At 40.9% G+C, this 17,621-nt stretch overlaps 2 protein-coding genes across 2 annotated transcripts in view; one reads left to right on the forward strand and one right to left on the reverse strand.

The window, feature by feature from the left end:
- Positions 1–9,175, forward strand: part of TRIM14 (tripartite motif containing 14) — a gene marked incomplete at its 5' end in the record, with an annotated part of 10,037 nt that extends 862 nt beyond the window's left edge. The window contains 5 exons of the mRNA XM_010131265.1: positions 3,359–3,454; positions 4,314–4,547; positions 5,380–5,542; positions 6,778–6,870; positions 8,475–9,175. Coding sequence (XP_010129567.1) covers positions 3,359–3,454; positions 4,314–4,547; positions 5,380–5,542; positions 6,778–6,870; positions 8,475–9,010 — 1,122 coding nt within the window. The remainder of the gene's footprint in view (positions 1–3,358; positions 3,455–4,313; positions 4,548–5,379; positions 5,543–6,777; positions 6,871–8,474) is intronic.
- A 2,128-nt stretch (positions 9,176–11,303) lies between these two features.
- Positions 11,304–17,621, reverse strand: part of NANS (N-acetylneuraminic acid synthase) — a 7,301-nt gene continuing 983 nt past the window's right edge. Inside the window, exons 2-6 of the mRNA XM_010131264.1 lie at positions 16,783–16,998; positions 14,349–14,448; positions 13,940–14,094; positions 12,645–12,911; positions 11,304–11,684 (exon numbers count right to left, since the gene is read on the reverse strand). Of these exons, the coding sequence (XP_010129566.1) occupies positions 11,475–11,684; positions 12,645–12,911; positions 13,940–14,094; positions 14,349–14,448; positions 16,783–16,998 (948 nt within the window). The 3' untranslated portion in view covers positions 11,304–11,474. The remainder of the gene's footprint in view (positions 11,685–12,644; positions 12,912–13,939; positions 14,095–14,348; positions 14,449–16,782; positions 16,999–17,621) is intronic.

The following is a 17,621-nucleotide window of genomic DNA, read 5'->3' on the forward strand; positions in this document are numbered from 1 at the left end:
AGTCACATCCTAAGCACGCACATAACAGGCGTATAAATCAAGGGACAGTGGGAAGGTGACACTGACTGTCAGGTCACCCATGACATTGTTTTCTCCTCAGACACTGCGTGGGGAATCAGAGGAGTTTGGTTGCTCTGGGGGACTTTTTTTCACTGCCAGACTGGAAGGAAGTACCTTTGACAGAAATATAGATACTACAGGGAAAGGGAGAAGGTCATTTCCATTTATCCTCTTTCCTTGTTGCTGTAGCCTGCTAGACCACAGTGAGTCCCCATGCACAGAACCTGTTCTCTGACAGCTCCTTGGGGATGGGGAGCAGGGGTTGTTGTGGGTTAACCCTGATAGGCAGCAAAGAGCCACACAGCAGCCTGCGCACTCCCCCTCCCTTGCCCAGTGGGACGGTGGAAGAGGAAAAGAAGACTAAAAACCAAGAAAACTCATGGGTTGAAATAAAAATAAGTGAAGGAGGAGGGGAAGAAGAGAGAAGGAACAGAACTAAAAAGTGATGCAGAGGCATTCCGTGCCTCTCACAGGTAGGCCAATGCCTAGTCAGTTCCTGAGCAAAAGATGGCTAACACATCTGAACCCCCTCCTCTCCATTTTGTTGCTGATCATGACATTACATGGTATGGAATATCTCTTTCATTAGGTCAGCTCATCTGCCTGCTTGTGTCCTCTCCCAGCCTCTTGTGCACTCACAGTATGGTCACATAACCCTAAGAGCTTCTATGAGGAAAATTAACTCCATCCCGGCCACCACCAGCACAAGTGTTCTTCCCTAAGCTTTTTATATTCATCCCAGTTTAGCTGTCCATTGAGCAACTCCAGGAAGCTTTACAAACCTGTCTTCCTGCCTGTGCTTTGTGTTGGTCCACTGAGTCTCTCAGGAGGTTTGCTGAGGCCTGCAAACTGTGGTGCTAAGCTTGGGAGGCTTAAAAAGTAGTAACACAGAGATTTGATATTTAGGAGCTTTTTTTTTTTTCCCCTACATAATTTCAGAGAGCTCCTTTGTGCTCCTTCTGTGGTATTTTTGAGCGTTGTTACTTGGAAGTTTCCTAGTTGCCACAGATTATTAGCAGATGCACAATTCCTCTGGCGTTTTATTGCACTTCATGTTAGAGAGCAATACAAGGACATAAGGCAGTACACTAGGCCATGAGCAAACAGCAGCATGGGGAAAAGACTTCTAGAAATGTCAGAGCCACTCAGAGCACTGCTCCTGCCTGCTGCTGTGCTTTCATCCTAAAGTCTCCTTCTTGTAGCTGGGAACTCACTGCAGTGTTCTCATTCCCTTCAGGACACTGGTGCAGTATGTGGATATCGGTGTTGAACTGTGGCAACCAGATTTGAGCCATGGTAAAATGCACAAAGCCACAAGTTTTGATGGTTTCCTGGGTGTCTGTTTGCCACAGGGGAGCAAATGCTGTTGATAACTAGTTACCTATCTCTGTGCCAAAATAGGAAGTGAGCAGGGTGAAAACTTGTCTCCCGATGGGATACACTGATATCTACTGGCTTAGGGCTGCAGAAATTTCACGCACAAACTATTGAAAGCAGTTGTAGTGTAAGTGATAATATTTTGACTAGTGATTTTGTTTGCTGGGAGCAGTAATTCTGTGCAGCCTTTATGATGTGACATCAACCAGCCAGCATGTGGGAATCTTCCTCAGTGTGTTTAGCAAATCCTAGCTATGGATGCTAAAAAGAGGTGAGAACCGGTGTGTAAGGTGCATCAGCTGGTTCATCCCTGGATCTAAGATTGTATAAAATCATCTGGAAGAACACCCTCTGTGCTCCTGAATGCAAGTCATAAGATCAGTATGCTGTGCACTTCTTATGTGTCCTCTGAGCCTGACTGGAGCTACTCTCATCTCTCAGAAATCCTAACTTCCACAGCACTTTCAGTTGAGGAGTTGCGACATTTGGGTAATCTCTAAAGGAATCTTTTTAGAGTTGGGTCCTCAGGGTGAATGACACTGGTTGCCTGCCAGTGTGGCAGGCACAGTGTCTCCACTTCTAGGAAGCAGGTTTTTTTTTTACCTTTGTAAAGAAAGTGATGCTTAACCAGAAATGCTTGAGATTGGCGTAAGTATGTGCACATGATCACTGTTGTGAGGGAGTGAGTGCCAGAGGTGTTTTACTGGCAGAGAAGGAAGACTCTGTTGTGCTCTGTGGTCTTTGTCAATATGTGAGGAAAGGAGTGAGGTCGAGGCTGCAAAATAAATTGAGAGAGGCTGATAACCTAGTAGAACTCCTGCATTATCAAGTGACAGAGAACCCTTCTGGTCCTTCAGGGACAAGACTGGAAAACTGTCTGGAATGGATGGCATAACATGAGTGTCTTGCTCCATGTAAGAACATTTATCTGCTTGTATAGATGTGCCTGTGCCAAGTGACTTCCAGATGCAGAGTCTCTGGCTTTTGCTTGGAGCCCACTTTCTTCTAACTCTGTCATTATCAAGTGAAAAATTGCATTTGCTTTCAAAGGAGGCATATGTCAGAAATGCACACTGTTGCCCATGATGCTCAGTTTGTCAACCCTGCAGAGTTTAAAAGTCAGGCTGACCTGGAGATGTTGCAGTGAGCTGGTACAAGTGCATGCAGATGCTCTTGACTGGGTCCCATTTGCAGAACAGGGCGCTAATAACAGCTACAGCTCTGGAGCTATTTTATCTGGTATTTACAGAGATGCTCTGTTGTAACATTAGTGCACCGAGAGCATGGAGGCAGCATTGCTTGGATCTTTCATGGCACTGTCAAAAATGCATCGTTAAGTACACCAACATCAGGTTCAACCTGCTGGAAAGAGGATAGCTGATTTCAGAGGACTGCGGGTGTGATACTGCAGGTTTAGACACAGCAGAACATTAGCTGTGGTGTACTGCTCAGTGCGTCTCAGGGCACACCACAAGGAATCACAGATACTGTGATTACCAGCCAAGCTGATAATGTTTGTTGTTGCAGGCATTCCGACTACAGCATCACTGTCGTGATAGTGGGGTTTTCTGACTGGTCTTTTGTACACTGGGAATATTCATTGGATTTTGACTCTAGTTAGAGCCTCCCACTGATACTCTGGATAGAAGTACTTCGTTAGTATGTAGTCTTGAAATGCACAGTGCCATAGATTTAAAGATGAAACCGTTTTTTCACTATAGGTTCCCCTGTTCCATATGAACATGGTATTAATGGGCACAGCTCTCCAAATCTTACCACTGTAACCACCAGGAGCAGGTGAAATGTTGAAATCCTTATGTTTCATCACATACTCCCCTGTGTGGAAAGCAAGCTGGATACTGATTTCTGTTTTTTGCAGATGTTATGAAACGGTGTTTTATTTTGTTTCATTGCTGCATAGGAACTCATGGCGTTGTGTTTGAAAGGTCTAGAAGAGAGAAAAGAGCAAGAAGCTGGTAACAGAAGGAGCATAGAGGAGGCTGCTAATGACCTGAAGGTAAGGTGGGGTTTGCTTCTCCACTGGATGGTAATTTCTGAAGGACAATTTGCTTTCTCTGTAGCTATTCAAATACCCAGGCAGCTACTGCTTTTCAGGAAAAGAGTGTTCGTTCCCTATATCCCTTGCAACGTATTACCATGAAAGGGAGAGAAGAGGGAAATCCGAGTCTCAAAAGGCTTGGCCCTTACTCTGCAATGAGCTGAACATCTCTGGAAGAACAATGTTGGAATTTTTGTGTGGAGAAAGAGTAAATAGCCCCAGCCTTATATGTTATTCTGGCTTCACTGATGTATGGTACATTGCACTGAACTGCATTATTGAATAGTCTGATTTCAGAGTTAAGTAAATACAAGAACAGTTCTATTTTCTGACTTCAGAACTCCACCTCATTTTTATAGGTCATGAAGTGGCTTTTGCTCTAAGTCCATCTCCCAGCATCTCTGTTACAAACATGTCAGTAAGAGCTGAAGGGAGCTCTATAGAGATTTGGGACATTGTGGTTTGATGTAACTTCATTTTGGAGGCTTTCTTTTTCTAGCAGCTCCTGTCCCTAGTCTGCTTTAAAAGGAGGCAAAATGTTGCTACTGAAGGACCATATTTCCTGCTTGTAGCAGTTAGTACGTGGCCCTGGTATATTTCAGCTGAAAACAGCATTTTCTACATAAATAAGCATCTTGTAATCTGCCTTCGAGCTTTTCCATCCAGGACATCAGCAGGTAAATCTTGGCTGCACTACCTTAAGGGGTAAACACCCATTTATCAAGAGATGCAGCAACTAAATGTAACACTGGGAGAGAAATGCCTGAAATGTTTACGGTCCGAGTGTGGTGCGGGCACTCTTCTGCTTCATCTATAGGCACATGCCATTATGAGCAAAAGGCAGCTGTCAGACAAAGTGACTGAGCTCCAGTTACTACTTCAGGAAGAGGAGAATCTGGCAAAAAACTTCATTGATGAAAAGACTCAGCAAGCCTTGGAAGCACATGATCAGCAGTTGAAGTCCTGTCAAGAAAACCTTGGAGCCCTGGAGAATTTCTCATATCGAATCAGACAAATACAGCAACAAAGTGATCCTATTCAGTTGCTGGAGGTGGTATTGTATGGTCTCTTTCTACCTCTTACCCTCACAGTCCCTGGTAAATTGCTCTAGTGATCTCTGCTGTGGATCCTTCTGTATGTAAGCAGTATCTTTCTTATGGCTTTTTAGTCTCTTTGTTGGTATTTTGATGAACTAGTTTGGTTTCTGATTTTTGAGCTGTTAGGTGTTTCTGCTATGGCATTGATATCAGGTCCATCTGAAATTCGTGTTAATTTTAAGCATATATAGAACACACTTCTTCATGTCTCTTAATCGTGAGCGTGTGTTGCCATGTGCTTATGCCCTGACACAAGCCAAAGGATGGCATTCTTTATGGGAAGGCCTGTGGTGCAATTTTTACCTCCTTGAAACTTAGGAGATTTGAGAGTTTGCATTGTTGTGAGTGATACGGCTCTGGCGTTCAGGTTGTGTGCTAGCAACATAGCTCCATATGGGAAGCTGTTCTTCGTGGTTGGAGAGATTTATTTGTGTGTGGGGGGGTGGATTTTCTTCTTTAGATTGCTTTTAAAACAATGATTTAATTTTTCCCTTGTTGGGATTTCCCACAAAGGGTTTTAGCCAAGTTAAACTCATTCCCGTCTTGGAGTGTTGTAGAGGGCCCTGTTTTAACCATGACTGCTAGGTTCTCCATTCTGGGGTAGCTCCTGGCTTCAGTGGCAGGAGGAGCTAATGCACAAACAGAGCAAGGCCTGCCTGTTACAGCCCATACGCTTAGCTAGTGATGAAGCTGTCCTTGTTTTGTGGTGTGGGTGAGCTGGGGAAGGAAAGACCCTGTTCATGTTACTGTCTCTACTAACTGGAGAATTTGACTTTCTGCCCTCAGATGTACACACAAATCGAGAAAGAAATGCAGGAGCCCAGGCACCTGTTAGAACAGTGGCATCCAATACCTCTCTCATTTGGTCATATACTTTACCATTATAAGCACTTTGTGACAGTTCTTCAGTCCATTCTACAGAAACCATTGGAAGCCCAGCTTAAAGAAGGTACCTGGGAGACAGCTGTGAATTTTGCTTTCTCCTGCTCTCCTTTTAAATAAAGTGTAGTCTGTAAGAGCAGGACTTTCTACCAAATCAGCTGGACAAAGCAGCAGGTTTTCAGGCATGGGTACTGTTTTCTGACAGCATTGGTGTAATGTTGCTATAGCCTTGGTAATTTAGGAAAGTTTCTCTTTCAACTCAGAAGATGGATTTATGTGCCTTAAAGTTTGTCTGATCCTTTTTTTCAGCTCTTATCAGTTATTTCAATAGGGTTTACTTTTTCCTGCAGAGCTTACCTTGTTTACATCCCTAGACCATCACACCTACACAATGCACCTGTTATCTGTCTTTGTCACTGTTGGGTGTGAGTGCTCTGTCAGGCATGGAACATCAGGTACCTGTAAAATCTGAAAACTTTTTTTTAGTTCATGTACCTGGTCATCTTTGTGTCTCAGGCGGTCTGAAAAATTTGGTACTTTAAAGGTGGGTTGACATATTCTGATGAGAGGTCCTTTTGTCTTTGGGCTGGTATTTCTTCCTTAAGTGACCTTTAGCATGATTAAGGTAAGAGTTTCCTAATGGGATGCAAAGCCACAAAGCCAAATAACTGTGCAGAAACCCTGCTGCTTGTTGAGTTTTTGGTGAGCAGGGCAAAACGAGTCATTACACTTCACCAAGCTACCTTTTAATAATCCCTTTTCTTAGAGTTGCCACCAAGAACAGTATAGCAGGGTGCTGGGGAAAATGGTTAGACCAGAAAGGGCAGATTTTGCTACAGTAGAATACAGGAGAATTGCTACAGTAACCATGGCAGGTTACTGTACTCTGTAGCTAGCATCTGCAGTTGTCTTCCACTGCCTGACCTCATCCAATAGAGGGGTGCTTTCTGAGGAACGGGAGATGCTTATTTGGGGTTATGATGATTGTGTAGTTCCTTGGCAACACTAGGATCCAGCATCTCCATGCTATGCAAAGAGCATGGGGTTGAGGTTGAAAGCATACAGAGTGAGTAGCCCTTCCCTAGAAGAAGTAACACAGTTTGTGCCAAGAATTTGGAAAGTGGACCATGACAGTATAACCTTCCCCAGGACATGGGTACAATTCACACCAAAGAGGCAAAACCTAAATACCCTGTCCAGCAAAATTGCTCATGGTGTTTTATTTTTAAAATCTTCTTGACAGTACAGCCATGTTCTTCCATTGGCAGACTCCCTAAACTGTCCCTTTTCATCTCTGTCCAGACATTTTCAGTAGCCTTAATGCCACTGCAAAGAAGAAGCCTGGAACAGTGTTGAAAACCACATCTCCTGTTGATCGGTTGCTTTTCTTAAAACGTAAGTATGGTTAAACAAGAGTTAGTTAGAAGCACTCCGAACACTTATGGCTCAGTCACTGAAACAGTCAATGTGCTGCCACTATCTTAAAATCATATTTTAAAAGGGTTCTAATGTTTACAGTGTTTGTGAGGAACAAGTTCTCAGAGCAGCCTGAAAGTCATTACCCTTTTCTATACCTCAGGTTGGGAAAAAAATTTACTGTCTGTGAAATCTTGATCCTTTGTTTGTATTCAGAACTGCCAGTATGTGAACCAGCTAGTGGCTAATTCAGTTTTTTGAAGACTTTTCTATTCTCCAGATCACTGTCCATCTGTATATGTCCATCATGAAATGAGTTAAGGTGATTCCTTCCTCTAGTGTTGGTAGGAAAGATGAACTGATGAAGTAAACTGTTCCATTTCTCTGATTGGAAACTACTGGAAATTTCCTGCGGCCTGCAGCAGATGAGTGCTGTAGGTGTTTTTAATCTGAAAGCTGTAACATTCCCTTTTACCGTAGCACCTGGTGGCAAGCATCTGTAAAGAGAAGGTTGGTTTTTCCAGATTTCCTAGTGGAGGCCGTGACTGTGGCCAAGTGGACACTTGACTTCTGGCTGTCATTTCAGTAGGGAGGGCAAGGAACAGTACTGTGCTGGTAGAGTGGTTTACATGCTGTCCCTATACCTATAGCTTGCCAGTACTGTAATTCAGTGTATGGTCTTTTAGGTACCCAGCTCTCTCACTGGTTTTATCAGCCTTGAGACTGAAGGGAATTGTTTAAGGATGCCAAATCATGTTTTCAAAGGGAGTATCTTGGTTATTTCTAGAACATGAAATCAGAAAATGCATGCTAACACAGTAAATGATTGAGATAGAGTATATTACAAAAACTTTTGTAGAGACGTGCAGCAGTTAAATACTGAAGAAGTTGTAGGATGGTATCTTCAGAGAAAAATCTCATCCTAAAAATGCTGTAGCTTTTTGGCCTGTCCTGTGTGATTGTGTCACTTCAAACATCAGGGTTTTTTTCCTTTGTAATTTTCAGTCCTGTGACAGCTGCTTCATGGCAAAAATACTCTAAGCTGCTGCTGAAAGACAGTGCTTTCTAGGGCATACTTTCAGACTGTGATTCTTCTAAATGTCAGGTTAGGTAAACTGCTATAAATCCTTTGGTTGCTGCCAGGTTTTTCCTTTGCAGTGTACACAGTGATGCTGCTAAGAGCTGTGGTGCCTCATCTTCAAATGCGATTTCAGTGGAATGGAATCGCACAACGCAAGTGTCTGCTCTAGTGCTGTCTAAAATTATTAGGCTGTAATTGCACCAGATGTCTCCCACTAATCTGCATAAAGCAGAAGCTCTGAGTATTTGTTCCCTACCTTCTCATTTGTGAACGATGTATATACTAATTTACATTATTTCTCTTTTACTGACCTGGTTTAAAGCCTATGAAACTTTAAAGCATTTCTGCCTATAAATAGCACTTTCTTAAAAATGTCAGGTTTTCCCTTGCAGAACCTCAAACTTCAAGACACTGCCAGCTGTGGAATTTTTTGTAGGCTTTTTATAACTTTTACTTCTTTCAAGAGTCATGATAATGGTAATAAGTGTTTTTTTTATTGTAGATGCAAGATCACCAACCTGGGAATATGATAGCCTTCACCCAAGGCTGAAATTGTCTGATGACCGTCTTGCAGTAAGCTGTAATTGGAGGAGGATATTTTACCCTCGTAGTCCCCAGAGATTCGATAAATTATGGCAGGTGCTAAGCAGAGATGCATTCCTCTCTGGGAGCCATTACTGGGAAGTTGACTTGCTTCGTGCTGGAGCAGGATGGTGGATTGGTGCAGCATACCCTTCCATTGGAAGAAAAGGAGACTCTGAAAGCTGTCGACTGGGCTGGAACAGAGCATCTTGGTGCCTTAAGAAGTTTGACTTTGAATACTGGGCATTTCACAAGGGGGAGAGAATCCCCATCCTGATAGAAGATGATCCTGATCGCATTGGCATTTTTCTGGATTATGAAGCAGGAATCCTTTCATTCTACAATGTTTCTAATGGCATGGCTCATTTGCATACTTTCTGCTGCAAGTTCACAGAACCAGTTTACCCAGCATTGAGGCTCTGGGAAGGGTCCATTGCAATATGCAAACTAGCGTAATGAACAAAGCAAAATAAAGCCTACTATTTCATGTGTTTTCTATTAAAGCCACTTTAACAATGATCTGCATGAATTATTCTCTGTCATATGAAAGTTGTAACTATGTTCATACGTAACAGTTAAGTTCAAGAAAACCAACTGTAATTTTTAACGTATATGCATTTTTCAGTGTGGAAAGACCTGATTTTTATAAATTATGTCAATGTACCACCTGAAGTGCCATATATAATATTTTCTGTACTTCTTTTCAGCTTGCAAAATGGAAAACTTCTCATTGAGAAAAGCATATACAACTCAGATCGGAACCTGGATATTGCCATCTTTATGAACTTCCTCCCCTCATCTGCCTGGAGGGGCTGCAGTTGTGTATGGTAATAGGTTCAAGCTTCAAGTTCATATATATTGCATTTTGTTATAGTTGACAAGGACAGATTTGGATAATAAATGCACTAAGTGAATTAGCTCATACCTAAGTATAGCTTATACCTAAGTATCATCTCAGGAAAAATCAAAGACTGGCACCAACTGTTCAAGTAAAGCTCAACTAGGAGCTTCTGTAGCTTTATAACCGTTAGCTCATCTTGTGACAGAGACTCTGAATTGGGCTTCTGGGTGGCCCTGTTCTTCCTGCATAGGTTATAAGCACAAGAAACATTTGTATACCACCCCAATAGAATTTATTTTTGTGTCCTACTTGCAAAGGCTCTTTAACTGCAGCTGGATAAAGGTATGCTCACATAAAACCAGGAGATACAACTTGCAAGTTTCTCTACAGGGATAATTTTTTTTTTTCTTCCAATACATTAATTAAAGTGCTGGAAATTTTTGGATCCTGTATATATTGCAGCCTCTAAGACCAGCCCTGCTGGAGTGAAGCACCACTACTACTTGTAGCAGGTCTGGTAATCTTATGGTGGTCAAATACTAAAGGCCTGAAATCATCACTGGTGCTAGCAAAGACAAGGTCTGGCCGTAGGCTGAAACGCAGAAACCACAGCTTGTTTTATAAGCTGAATTTATTTTTCAAATGGACATTACAAAAATTAATCTTTAAAAAATTGAGTAGTTATTTAATGTAAGGCAAGAGTCAAAGGTCACATATAGTCAAGCACATTATTCAAAGAATCTGTTTCCCAGTTTAAAGAGATGAATAGAGTTCCCACAGAATTGCAGAAGGGTAAACATTTTTTAAAGTAAACAGCTTATCAGTACACCAAACACAGAAACACCACCACCAAATTTAAGATACTTTACCAACTCATGACCAAGAGGAAGCAAGTTCCAAATAACCACCACTTCTAATAAATGATTCTGCCCCAGAGAAAACGCAGATGAAATATACCAAAGCAGTTCTGAGCTAACCAAGGTAATTGAGGGATGCCTGGTTTGCAGCTGTTGCCATATGGCTCCTTCCTGGACAAAGGGAAGACCAGCAGGCTGGTAGGAGTGGGATTGCATTTCTGAGAAGTTGTCGTGCAACAACAGAGCACACAGTGATGTGCTCCAGTCAAACAACCAGTCTCAGCTGTCTCAAACACTAGTGCTGGGGGAAAAACAACCCAATGTATTTGCTTGTTAGTACAGAAAGGCTGCTGCTCAGTCTTCACCAGGCTTCCTACCCAAGAATTTTCCCCCCAGGTACAAACAGAGGTATCCAAATGCACTGCAGAATTGATTTAAGATTCCAGGCTTCACTTGGTTCACAGTAGATTCTGGTGACTTTTTTTTTTTTTTTTTTTGAAGCATAGGTTAAGATTTTACCATTGATTCATCTCAGATCTACTTTTCGCCTTTGTCTTTGTTGCATTGCCCTCTTGTCTTTCAGTTCATAAAAAGGCTCTTGCCTTTTAAATGGGACTTTTCTACATATCCAATATTTTTCTTGGTACTATCACTTGAGAATCTTGCTTTCTCATGTTCCACAGAGTGCAGATTCCTGCAACTCCCTGCTTTTATCTTGACAAAAATCTGTCAGGTTGCACGTGTAGTTTTCTGTCCAGTGTATGTAAACTTTCAATTAAATGCATTCAACTCCAACCAGCATCCTGTTATCACAGGGGTGAGGACAGTGGCAGAAAAGAGAGGAACATCAAAAGATACAGGGTTAGAACAATTCAAGGTGTAGACAAAACTGTTGTGATTTACTGTATTCTTACCAGAAGAGGGAAACTGGAAAGCATCAGACTATGGTCTTAGATTTGGCAAGACTCAAGATTTCTCTAAGGTTAAGTGGACTGAAGAAAAGAGAAGCACAGTATTTTCTAGACACAATGCTATACAGTTTCTTTTGCTCTTCAAAATTTATACCTACTTGGCTTCAAAAACTTCCTGCTAGTGAGAACCTGAAAAATCTAACCTGCTTGGATTCTTAAAATTACACCCCTTCCTTCTAGACTAACATGCTGCCATACTTAAATATGTTGTGCAGTACGATATAATGAAATACGGAATGGAGTGCTATGGTTTAGCACTTCATTTTTTTTACAGGATTTTCCACTGCTTGCTCAGTGATGGTTTCATCTTCTTCGATATTTTTTATAACCTTCTGGCCCACCAGATCAAAGATGGCTTCTGGGGGAAATCCTTTAGGCTCCCCCACCTTGACTGTCAGCATGTCAAATGTCAGCACTGCACCTTCAGGAATTGCCACTTTTGCCACAACAGACTTCCCGAGCTATGAAGGAGAAATTAAAAAAAAAGTCTAAGTCAATACATTCCTAGGCTTAGTATACCAAAAAAAGGCTAAAAAGTATTCTGCAGTTACTTGGGAACACATTGCAGGTAACTGCCCTCCCCATCACTTCTTAAATTACTTCAAATGATCATTGAGTTAACATGGAAACCTTCACTGTAACTAGGCTGCTGGGAACATCCAGATCCCTTCTGAAATCGGATAATGGCTCAGTGGAATTTTACAGAATCTGAACAGAAAAGGACTCTGATCAGACTGACCAGTATCCTTGCTCAGTGTAAAAGCACCTTGTATACAGCCATACAGACCTATTATTTGTATTACTGAGTACTTCGTACCTGGCACTGGTGAGGCTGCACCTCGAATACTGGTTTCAGGCTAGGGTTCACTACAAAAAAAGACGTTGAGGTGCTGGAGCGTGTACAAAGAAGGGCAATGAAACCAGTTGAAGTGTCTGGAGCAAAAGGCTTATGAGGAGCAACTGAGGCAACTGCAGTTGTTTAATCTAGAGAAAAGGAGGCTGGGAGGAGACCTTATCTCTCTACAACCAACTGAAAGGAGCCTGTAGTGAGGTGGGTATCAAGTCTCTTTTCCCAGGTAGCAAGTGATAGGACAAGAGAAAACAGCCTCAAGTTGTGCCAGGTTAGGTTTAGAGTGGGTATTAGGAAGAATTTCTTCGCTGAAATGGAATGGTTACCAAGCACTGGAACAGGCTGCCCAGGGAAGTGACTGAGTCACCATCTCTGGAGGTATTTAAAGATGTGTGGACATGGCACTTAAGGACATAAATACTGTGCATGCTGCTACATAGCAGCAGAAATTTAAGTGCAGAGGCAGAAATACTGCTGCAATAAACAAACAGCAAGCTATTTTTCTGAATATAGTTATTAGCTATAATCCTAAATGACTTTCACTTATACATGAATCAAAAGCAAAAGTTACCTTTTCATTGCAAGCCATTTCACAGGGCAAGAGTTGTTTGACTGGAGAACCCAATGCTTTTTCCACAGTACGGATGGCTTTCACTAAATCTGCCAGTTCATTTGGCTCCAAGGATGCTTGGTGGTCACTTCCTTTCCATGTTTTGTCAAGAGTCACATGGCGTTCCACTACTTTAGCACCCATAGCAACAGCTGCCACTGAAATGGCTATGCCAGTTTCATGACCCGAATAGCCAATGGGGATATCAGGAAAAGCTGACTGATATGCCTTGAATGATCACAGAATTGGTTTTGGTTACCAAGGTAGCAATTTCAAAGATAAAGCAAATTTAATAGCGCTAACTGCAGTGGAAACCATGGATAATTACTGTGACACAAAACAAGCAGTTGATTATGCTGAGAATTAATTTTTTTTATATTCAACAAGTCACACTGCATTTCTAACTGTCATGTCTAACTTTCACTACAATACTAATAAGGAAAAGGAGGTATGTTCAATTCTACAACTTCTCTTATGCTTTCCTTTTAATTCAGTTGCAATCTTGAAGGTCTTCAAAGCCTACATCTCTAAGTTACAGTAACAGAGCAGTGCTCTATTTTCATCCAAGAACGCAGTGGACTGGTTAAACTTAACTTATATCCAAGGCGTATTTCCTCAACCCTGTATTTAAAATCTGAAGCAATCCTTTCAGCCACACATAGGGGTCAGCCATCCAATTCTAAAGGCCATTAAATACATCCATGTCTCATTCTACTAAAAATAACGTGCACATCAGGTAGAGAAGTGCTTGAACAGTGGCCAGTTTGGGAAAATTTTCTCACATCATTATCAGGCATATCCAAGTAATATTTTCAGTGAAAGAAACTATACAAGGGCCTAAACCATTTTCTTCACTGCTTTGATATTCACATTAAGCATTTTTAACAGAAGTTTCTTGTTTGGCCCTCTACGTTCTCGGTTCCACACACCTTCTTAATGGTAACAGTCTGTGTATTTTTTCTTTGCACTACAAAGCACAGGGTTAACCTGTTAACCATATGTTGTATTTTCCTCTGTTTAGTTGTGAATATTCCAGTAATATCCTTTATCATATTCCTTAAAGTTGAGTTCTGCTAAAAGAGGATCCAATGGATATTTTTACTTCTACACTAGCATGAATTACAAGAACATGATACATTTTCTAACTTCTCAGAAGCAAATTCCAGCATGCCTAAAATCTGGAAATATATCTCAATAGAAATGCATAGCTCTTCTCTGGTACCCTACCCACGGCACTCTCTGGGTTATTCACTGACCGATATAACACGGAGATTGACATCCTCTGGCTGAAGTGGGTATGCACTAGTGCATTGCAGGAAGCAGAAGTTTGGATTGATGGGCTTCACAATCTGATAAACCTGATGCATTGTGTTCATCGACTGCATCCCACTGGAAATCACCATTGGACGACCTAGCCATTAGAAAACATGCACAAGTTTTGTCCTGTGTCTGTAAGAAAGCTACACAAGATTAAAATAAATGATTGAAGTAAACAAATTCAGTAAACTAGAAAAGGAAGCTGGCTGAACCTGGTTTTTTCCAACTCTGAGGGTGATTTACTTCTAAAGATACTTTAGATTTTTTTCTAAAATCAATTTGAGGATCTTATAACTGATCTGCTGAGGCAGTGATGTTCACCATGATGGCTCAAAAGAAAATGCTTACCTTTCTTTGCAGTCTTTTCCAAATATGGAAAATTGTTTGTATCTCCTGATCCTACTTTGAAAAATGGAACATCCAGTTCATGTAGAAATTCCACAGCCATCTACAAGGACAAAAAATCACTGCATATTAACACATAACTTCAGCTGGATCAAAGATAAAGAACTATCACAGGGAAATAAACAACCATTCAAAAATGCAAAATCAAACCTTAATTAAATAGGTCATATATATCCCCAAAATACACTCCTCCTGAAATAACATTTACTATTCTGAAGATACTAGTTTCTGACTTCCCTCCAGGTGAAGTAGTATTGAGGTGTTGTCTGTGCTACAAAAACAGATCTTTCTCAGGTTTCTGACTGGGATCCTTGTCTCAAGGCACTCTCTTTGGTCTCTCAGCCATAGCTGGTCAAGCCAGCTGTAGGTATAGCTGCTTAGAACAGGTAAGTGCCACTGCTCCTCTAACTTCAAGATGAGCTTGTGGGCCCCAACATTCTTGCCTTTTTTTTTTGGGGTTTTTTTTTGGCACTATGAGAGAGGGGCAACTACAGTTTTTCTGTAGGAGATTCAAGGAATAGGAAGTAATCTGAAATAATAGGAATGACATTAAAGGGAGTAGTTCAATGTAATCCTCAATAGTAGTTCAATGTGTTTTGTCTCCAGAACACATTGGAACAGAGTAGATAAAGGAGTTACTCGCAGCCTTCCTATTTACTTCACACATCACTTAACTGATCTCCTCATATATATAAACACAGAATTTAACCTCTTCAACACAGCTGTAGTTCCAGAGGTGATGTTCAATTTACAGAAGTTAACATATTATCAAGGTCTTAATACATCAATTTATGGAATGTTTGCCCTAAGTTCCAAACACGTCTTGCAGAAATGCCACCAGAAATCTTAGAAATTCTGTAATGTAATTACTCTTCAAAAAGGAAGGCACCAACATATGTAAGTACTGTTAATTTAGCTGATGAGGCCACACACAAAGGAGCATAGCATCTTGAGAAAGAGGGATCCCAGAAATGGAAAGTGATCTTAGCTGCTGCATATGAAAGTGCATCGCACTATTACCTTTAGGAGCTGGATGTTTTAGCATCGAAGAATGAATGTGATTTTTTTTCCCCCCAAAGGCATATGGGTCTTTAAGATCCCAGATACAGAAGTCTAAGACTACTGGATTTAATTACTCTTTTCTTAAAGGAGTAGGTGGTGTTCTGTGGGTTCCTACACATGAAGAGAACACTAAAAGAAACACCACAACACTGTCTTTTCACAGCTCTATTTCTAAGTCCATAACATCAGACTATTGCAATACTACACCTTTTTGTCTATCAGATATCTGAAGTAATTTTTATGGTATTTGGTGCTTTAACCATCTTGGCTGGGGCACAACAATTAAAGGATTTTGGTCAATAAGACAGTAAAAGAGAGAGGCCATGAGAATGGCCAGACAACTAGAAAAGACAGCATTAAAAGATTGAAGGAATTGAAATTGCTTAGTCCAGAGAATACAAAACAGAAAAGAGATGTCATTAACAGTGTTTAAATACACTGTGAAGAGATATAAGAAAAGTAGGAACTTTTATGCCAGACAAAGCAGGACAAAAGAATTATGAGAAAGGTGATTAAGCCAATACATAAGGAATTCTCTCTGATGGTAAGGAGAGTAAGGCACCAAACAGATTACTTTAAACCATTAAATAAATCCCATACTTGTCCCATCCTGGATAAGGCAACTTGCAGAGACAGGGACATAGCTATGTTTGCCTTATGCAAGAGTGGCTAGGTTACTTAGGCAGGGTCTCTTTCAGTTTGGTTCTCTGTATTTCTAGGCCATAAAGAAAAGTAAAACAATCTGTACTCTCTGATCTATACTGAGGTTGAACTGTTACCTGATCTTTCCAGTTTACACATTTGAATTATACACTCCATTTGTTAATACTGTAATTACCATTATTTTGAAGTAGACAACATGCAAGAGTTAAAGTATACATCTCTTAAGGGGGATCAGCAGCCGATGAGCTTCATGGAGCTGGTGACTGACTGTTCAAAAGCCCACTGACAAAAATCAGTAAATGCTTAAAGAGTAACAGAGCAAGGTGGAGACCCTCTCCATTAGATTATTAGAAGAAAAAAGAACGTAAGCATTTAAGGTGTTCAACTGAGACCTTGTCTCTCATATGATTTACTGTGTAATTCATGGCAGATCCTCCAAAATGTTCAGCCATCTACTCAACCATTGTAGAGACACAATAATGTTCACTACTAAGTGAACTGGCAGAACTACAATTACTCCAGTTTCTTCATTTAGAAAGTCAATATCCATACGTATTTAGTATTATTTTTTATGTAAGAACTATTCTGGCTAAGTAATAACCAATAACACATCAGCTGGACTCTGTTAGTCTTTCCAGTATCGCTTACATACCTCATCCATGCCAGAAGCTGTGAAGAAAATGCCAATCTCCTCCGCGTATTTCTTTAGCTCTCTATATTGTTCATGACTAAACTCCAAGTGGCGCTTGTGCTCCCCATATGTCTTTCCCCAGGAGTGTTTAGAGGTATAGGGCCTTTCTAATGCTTTCTTGTTGAATTTGTACTGCAGTTCACTCTTCTGAAACTTTGCACAGTCTGCGCCGCAGTCCTGCAAAACAAGCTGGTGCACAATGAGTGGAAGTGCAAGTGAAACTGCACACATCCTAAGTTTGAACACAAGGATTGTGCAACTAATGTGCTCATTTGCAGCAGTTTTCACATTATCATCATCATGATCAAAGGAATGGTACAAACACAGAGTAACAGATGACCTGTGCACACCTGAGCCATTTATTTCAAATTGCCTGTAAACATAGTAGAGCAGCAATCGAGAAAGAAATCATACTAAAATTACAGAACTGAACTGCCTCTTGCTACGCATGTCACTTATTTAGAGTTGGCTTTTGTGGCATTTTCTGAGCTCAGCTGTCATGTGATTTTACATGAAAACAAATGACAGGATTTTGTAGGACAAGGAGTATGAATCTGAAATTTGTTTGAAGTGACCCAAATGTTGAAGTTAAATTCTAACTACACTATTTTGCATTTATACCCTAGTCACAGGTCTGCACCCATTATGCCCTGACTTCTGAATGAGGACAATACAGGTATATTTAATGTATATAAAATCAAATTTTAAAACAGTTTGGCTGTCTTAATGGATGACACAAGTATTACCTCAAACACCCTTAATGCAATCAAGTCAAATTGGAGGTTCATCAGAGACGGTTC

Source organism: Buceros rhinoceros, unplaced genomic scaffold (genome assembly GCF_000710305.1).
Source record: "Buceros rhinoceros silvestris isolate BGI_N320 unplaced genomic scaffold, ASM71030v1 scaffold34732, whole genome shotgun sequence".
Taxonomy (NCBI): domain Eukaryota; kingdom Metazoa; phylum Chordata; class Aves; order Bucerotiformes; family Bucerotidae; genus Buceros; species Buceros rhinoceros.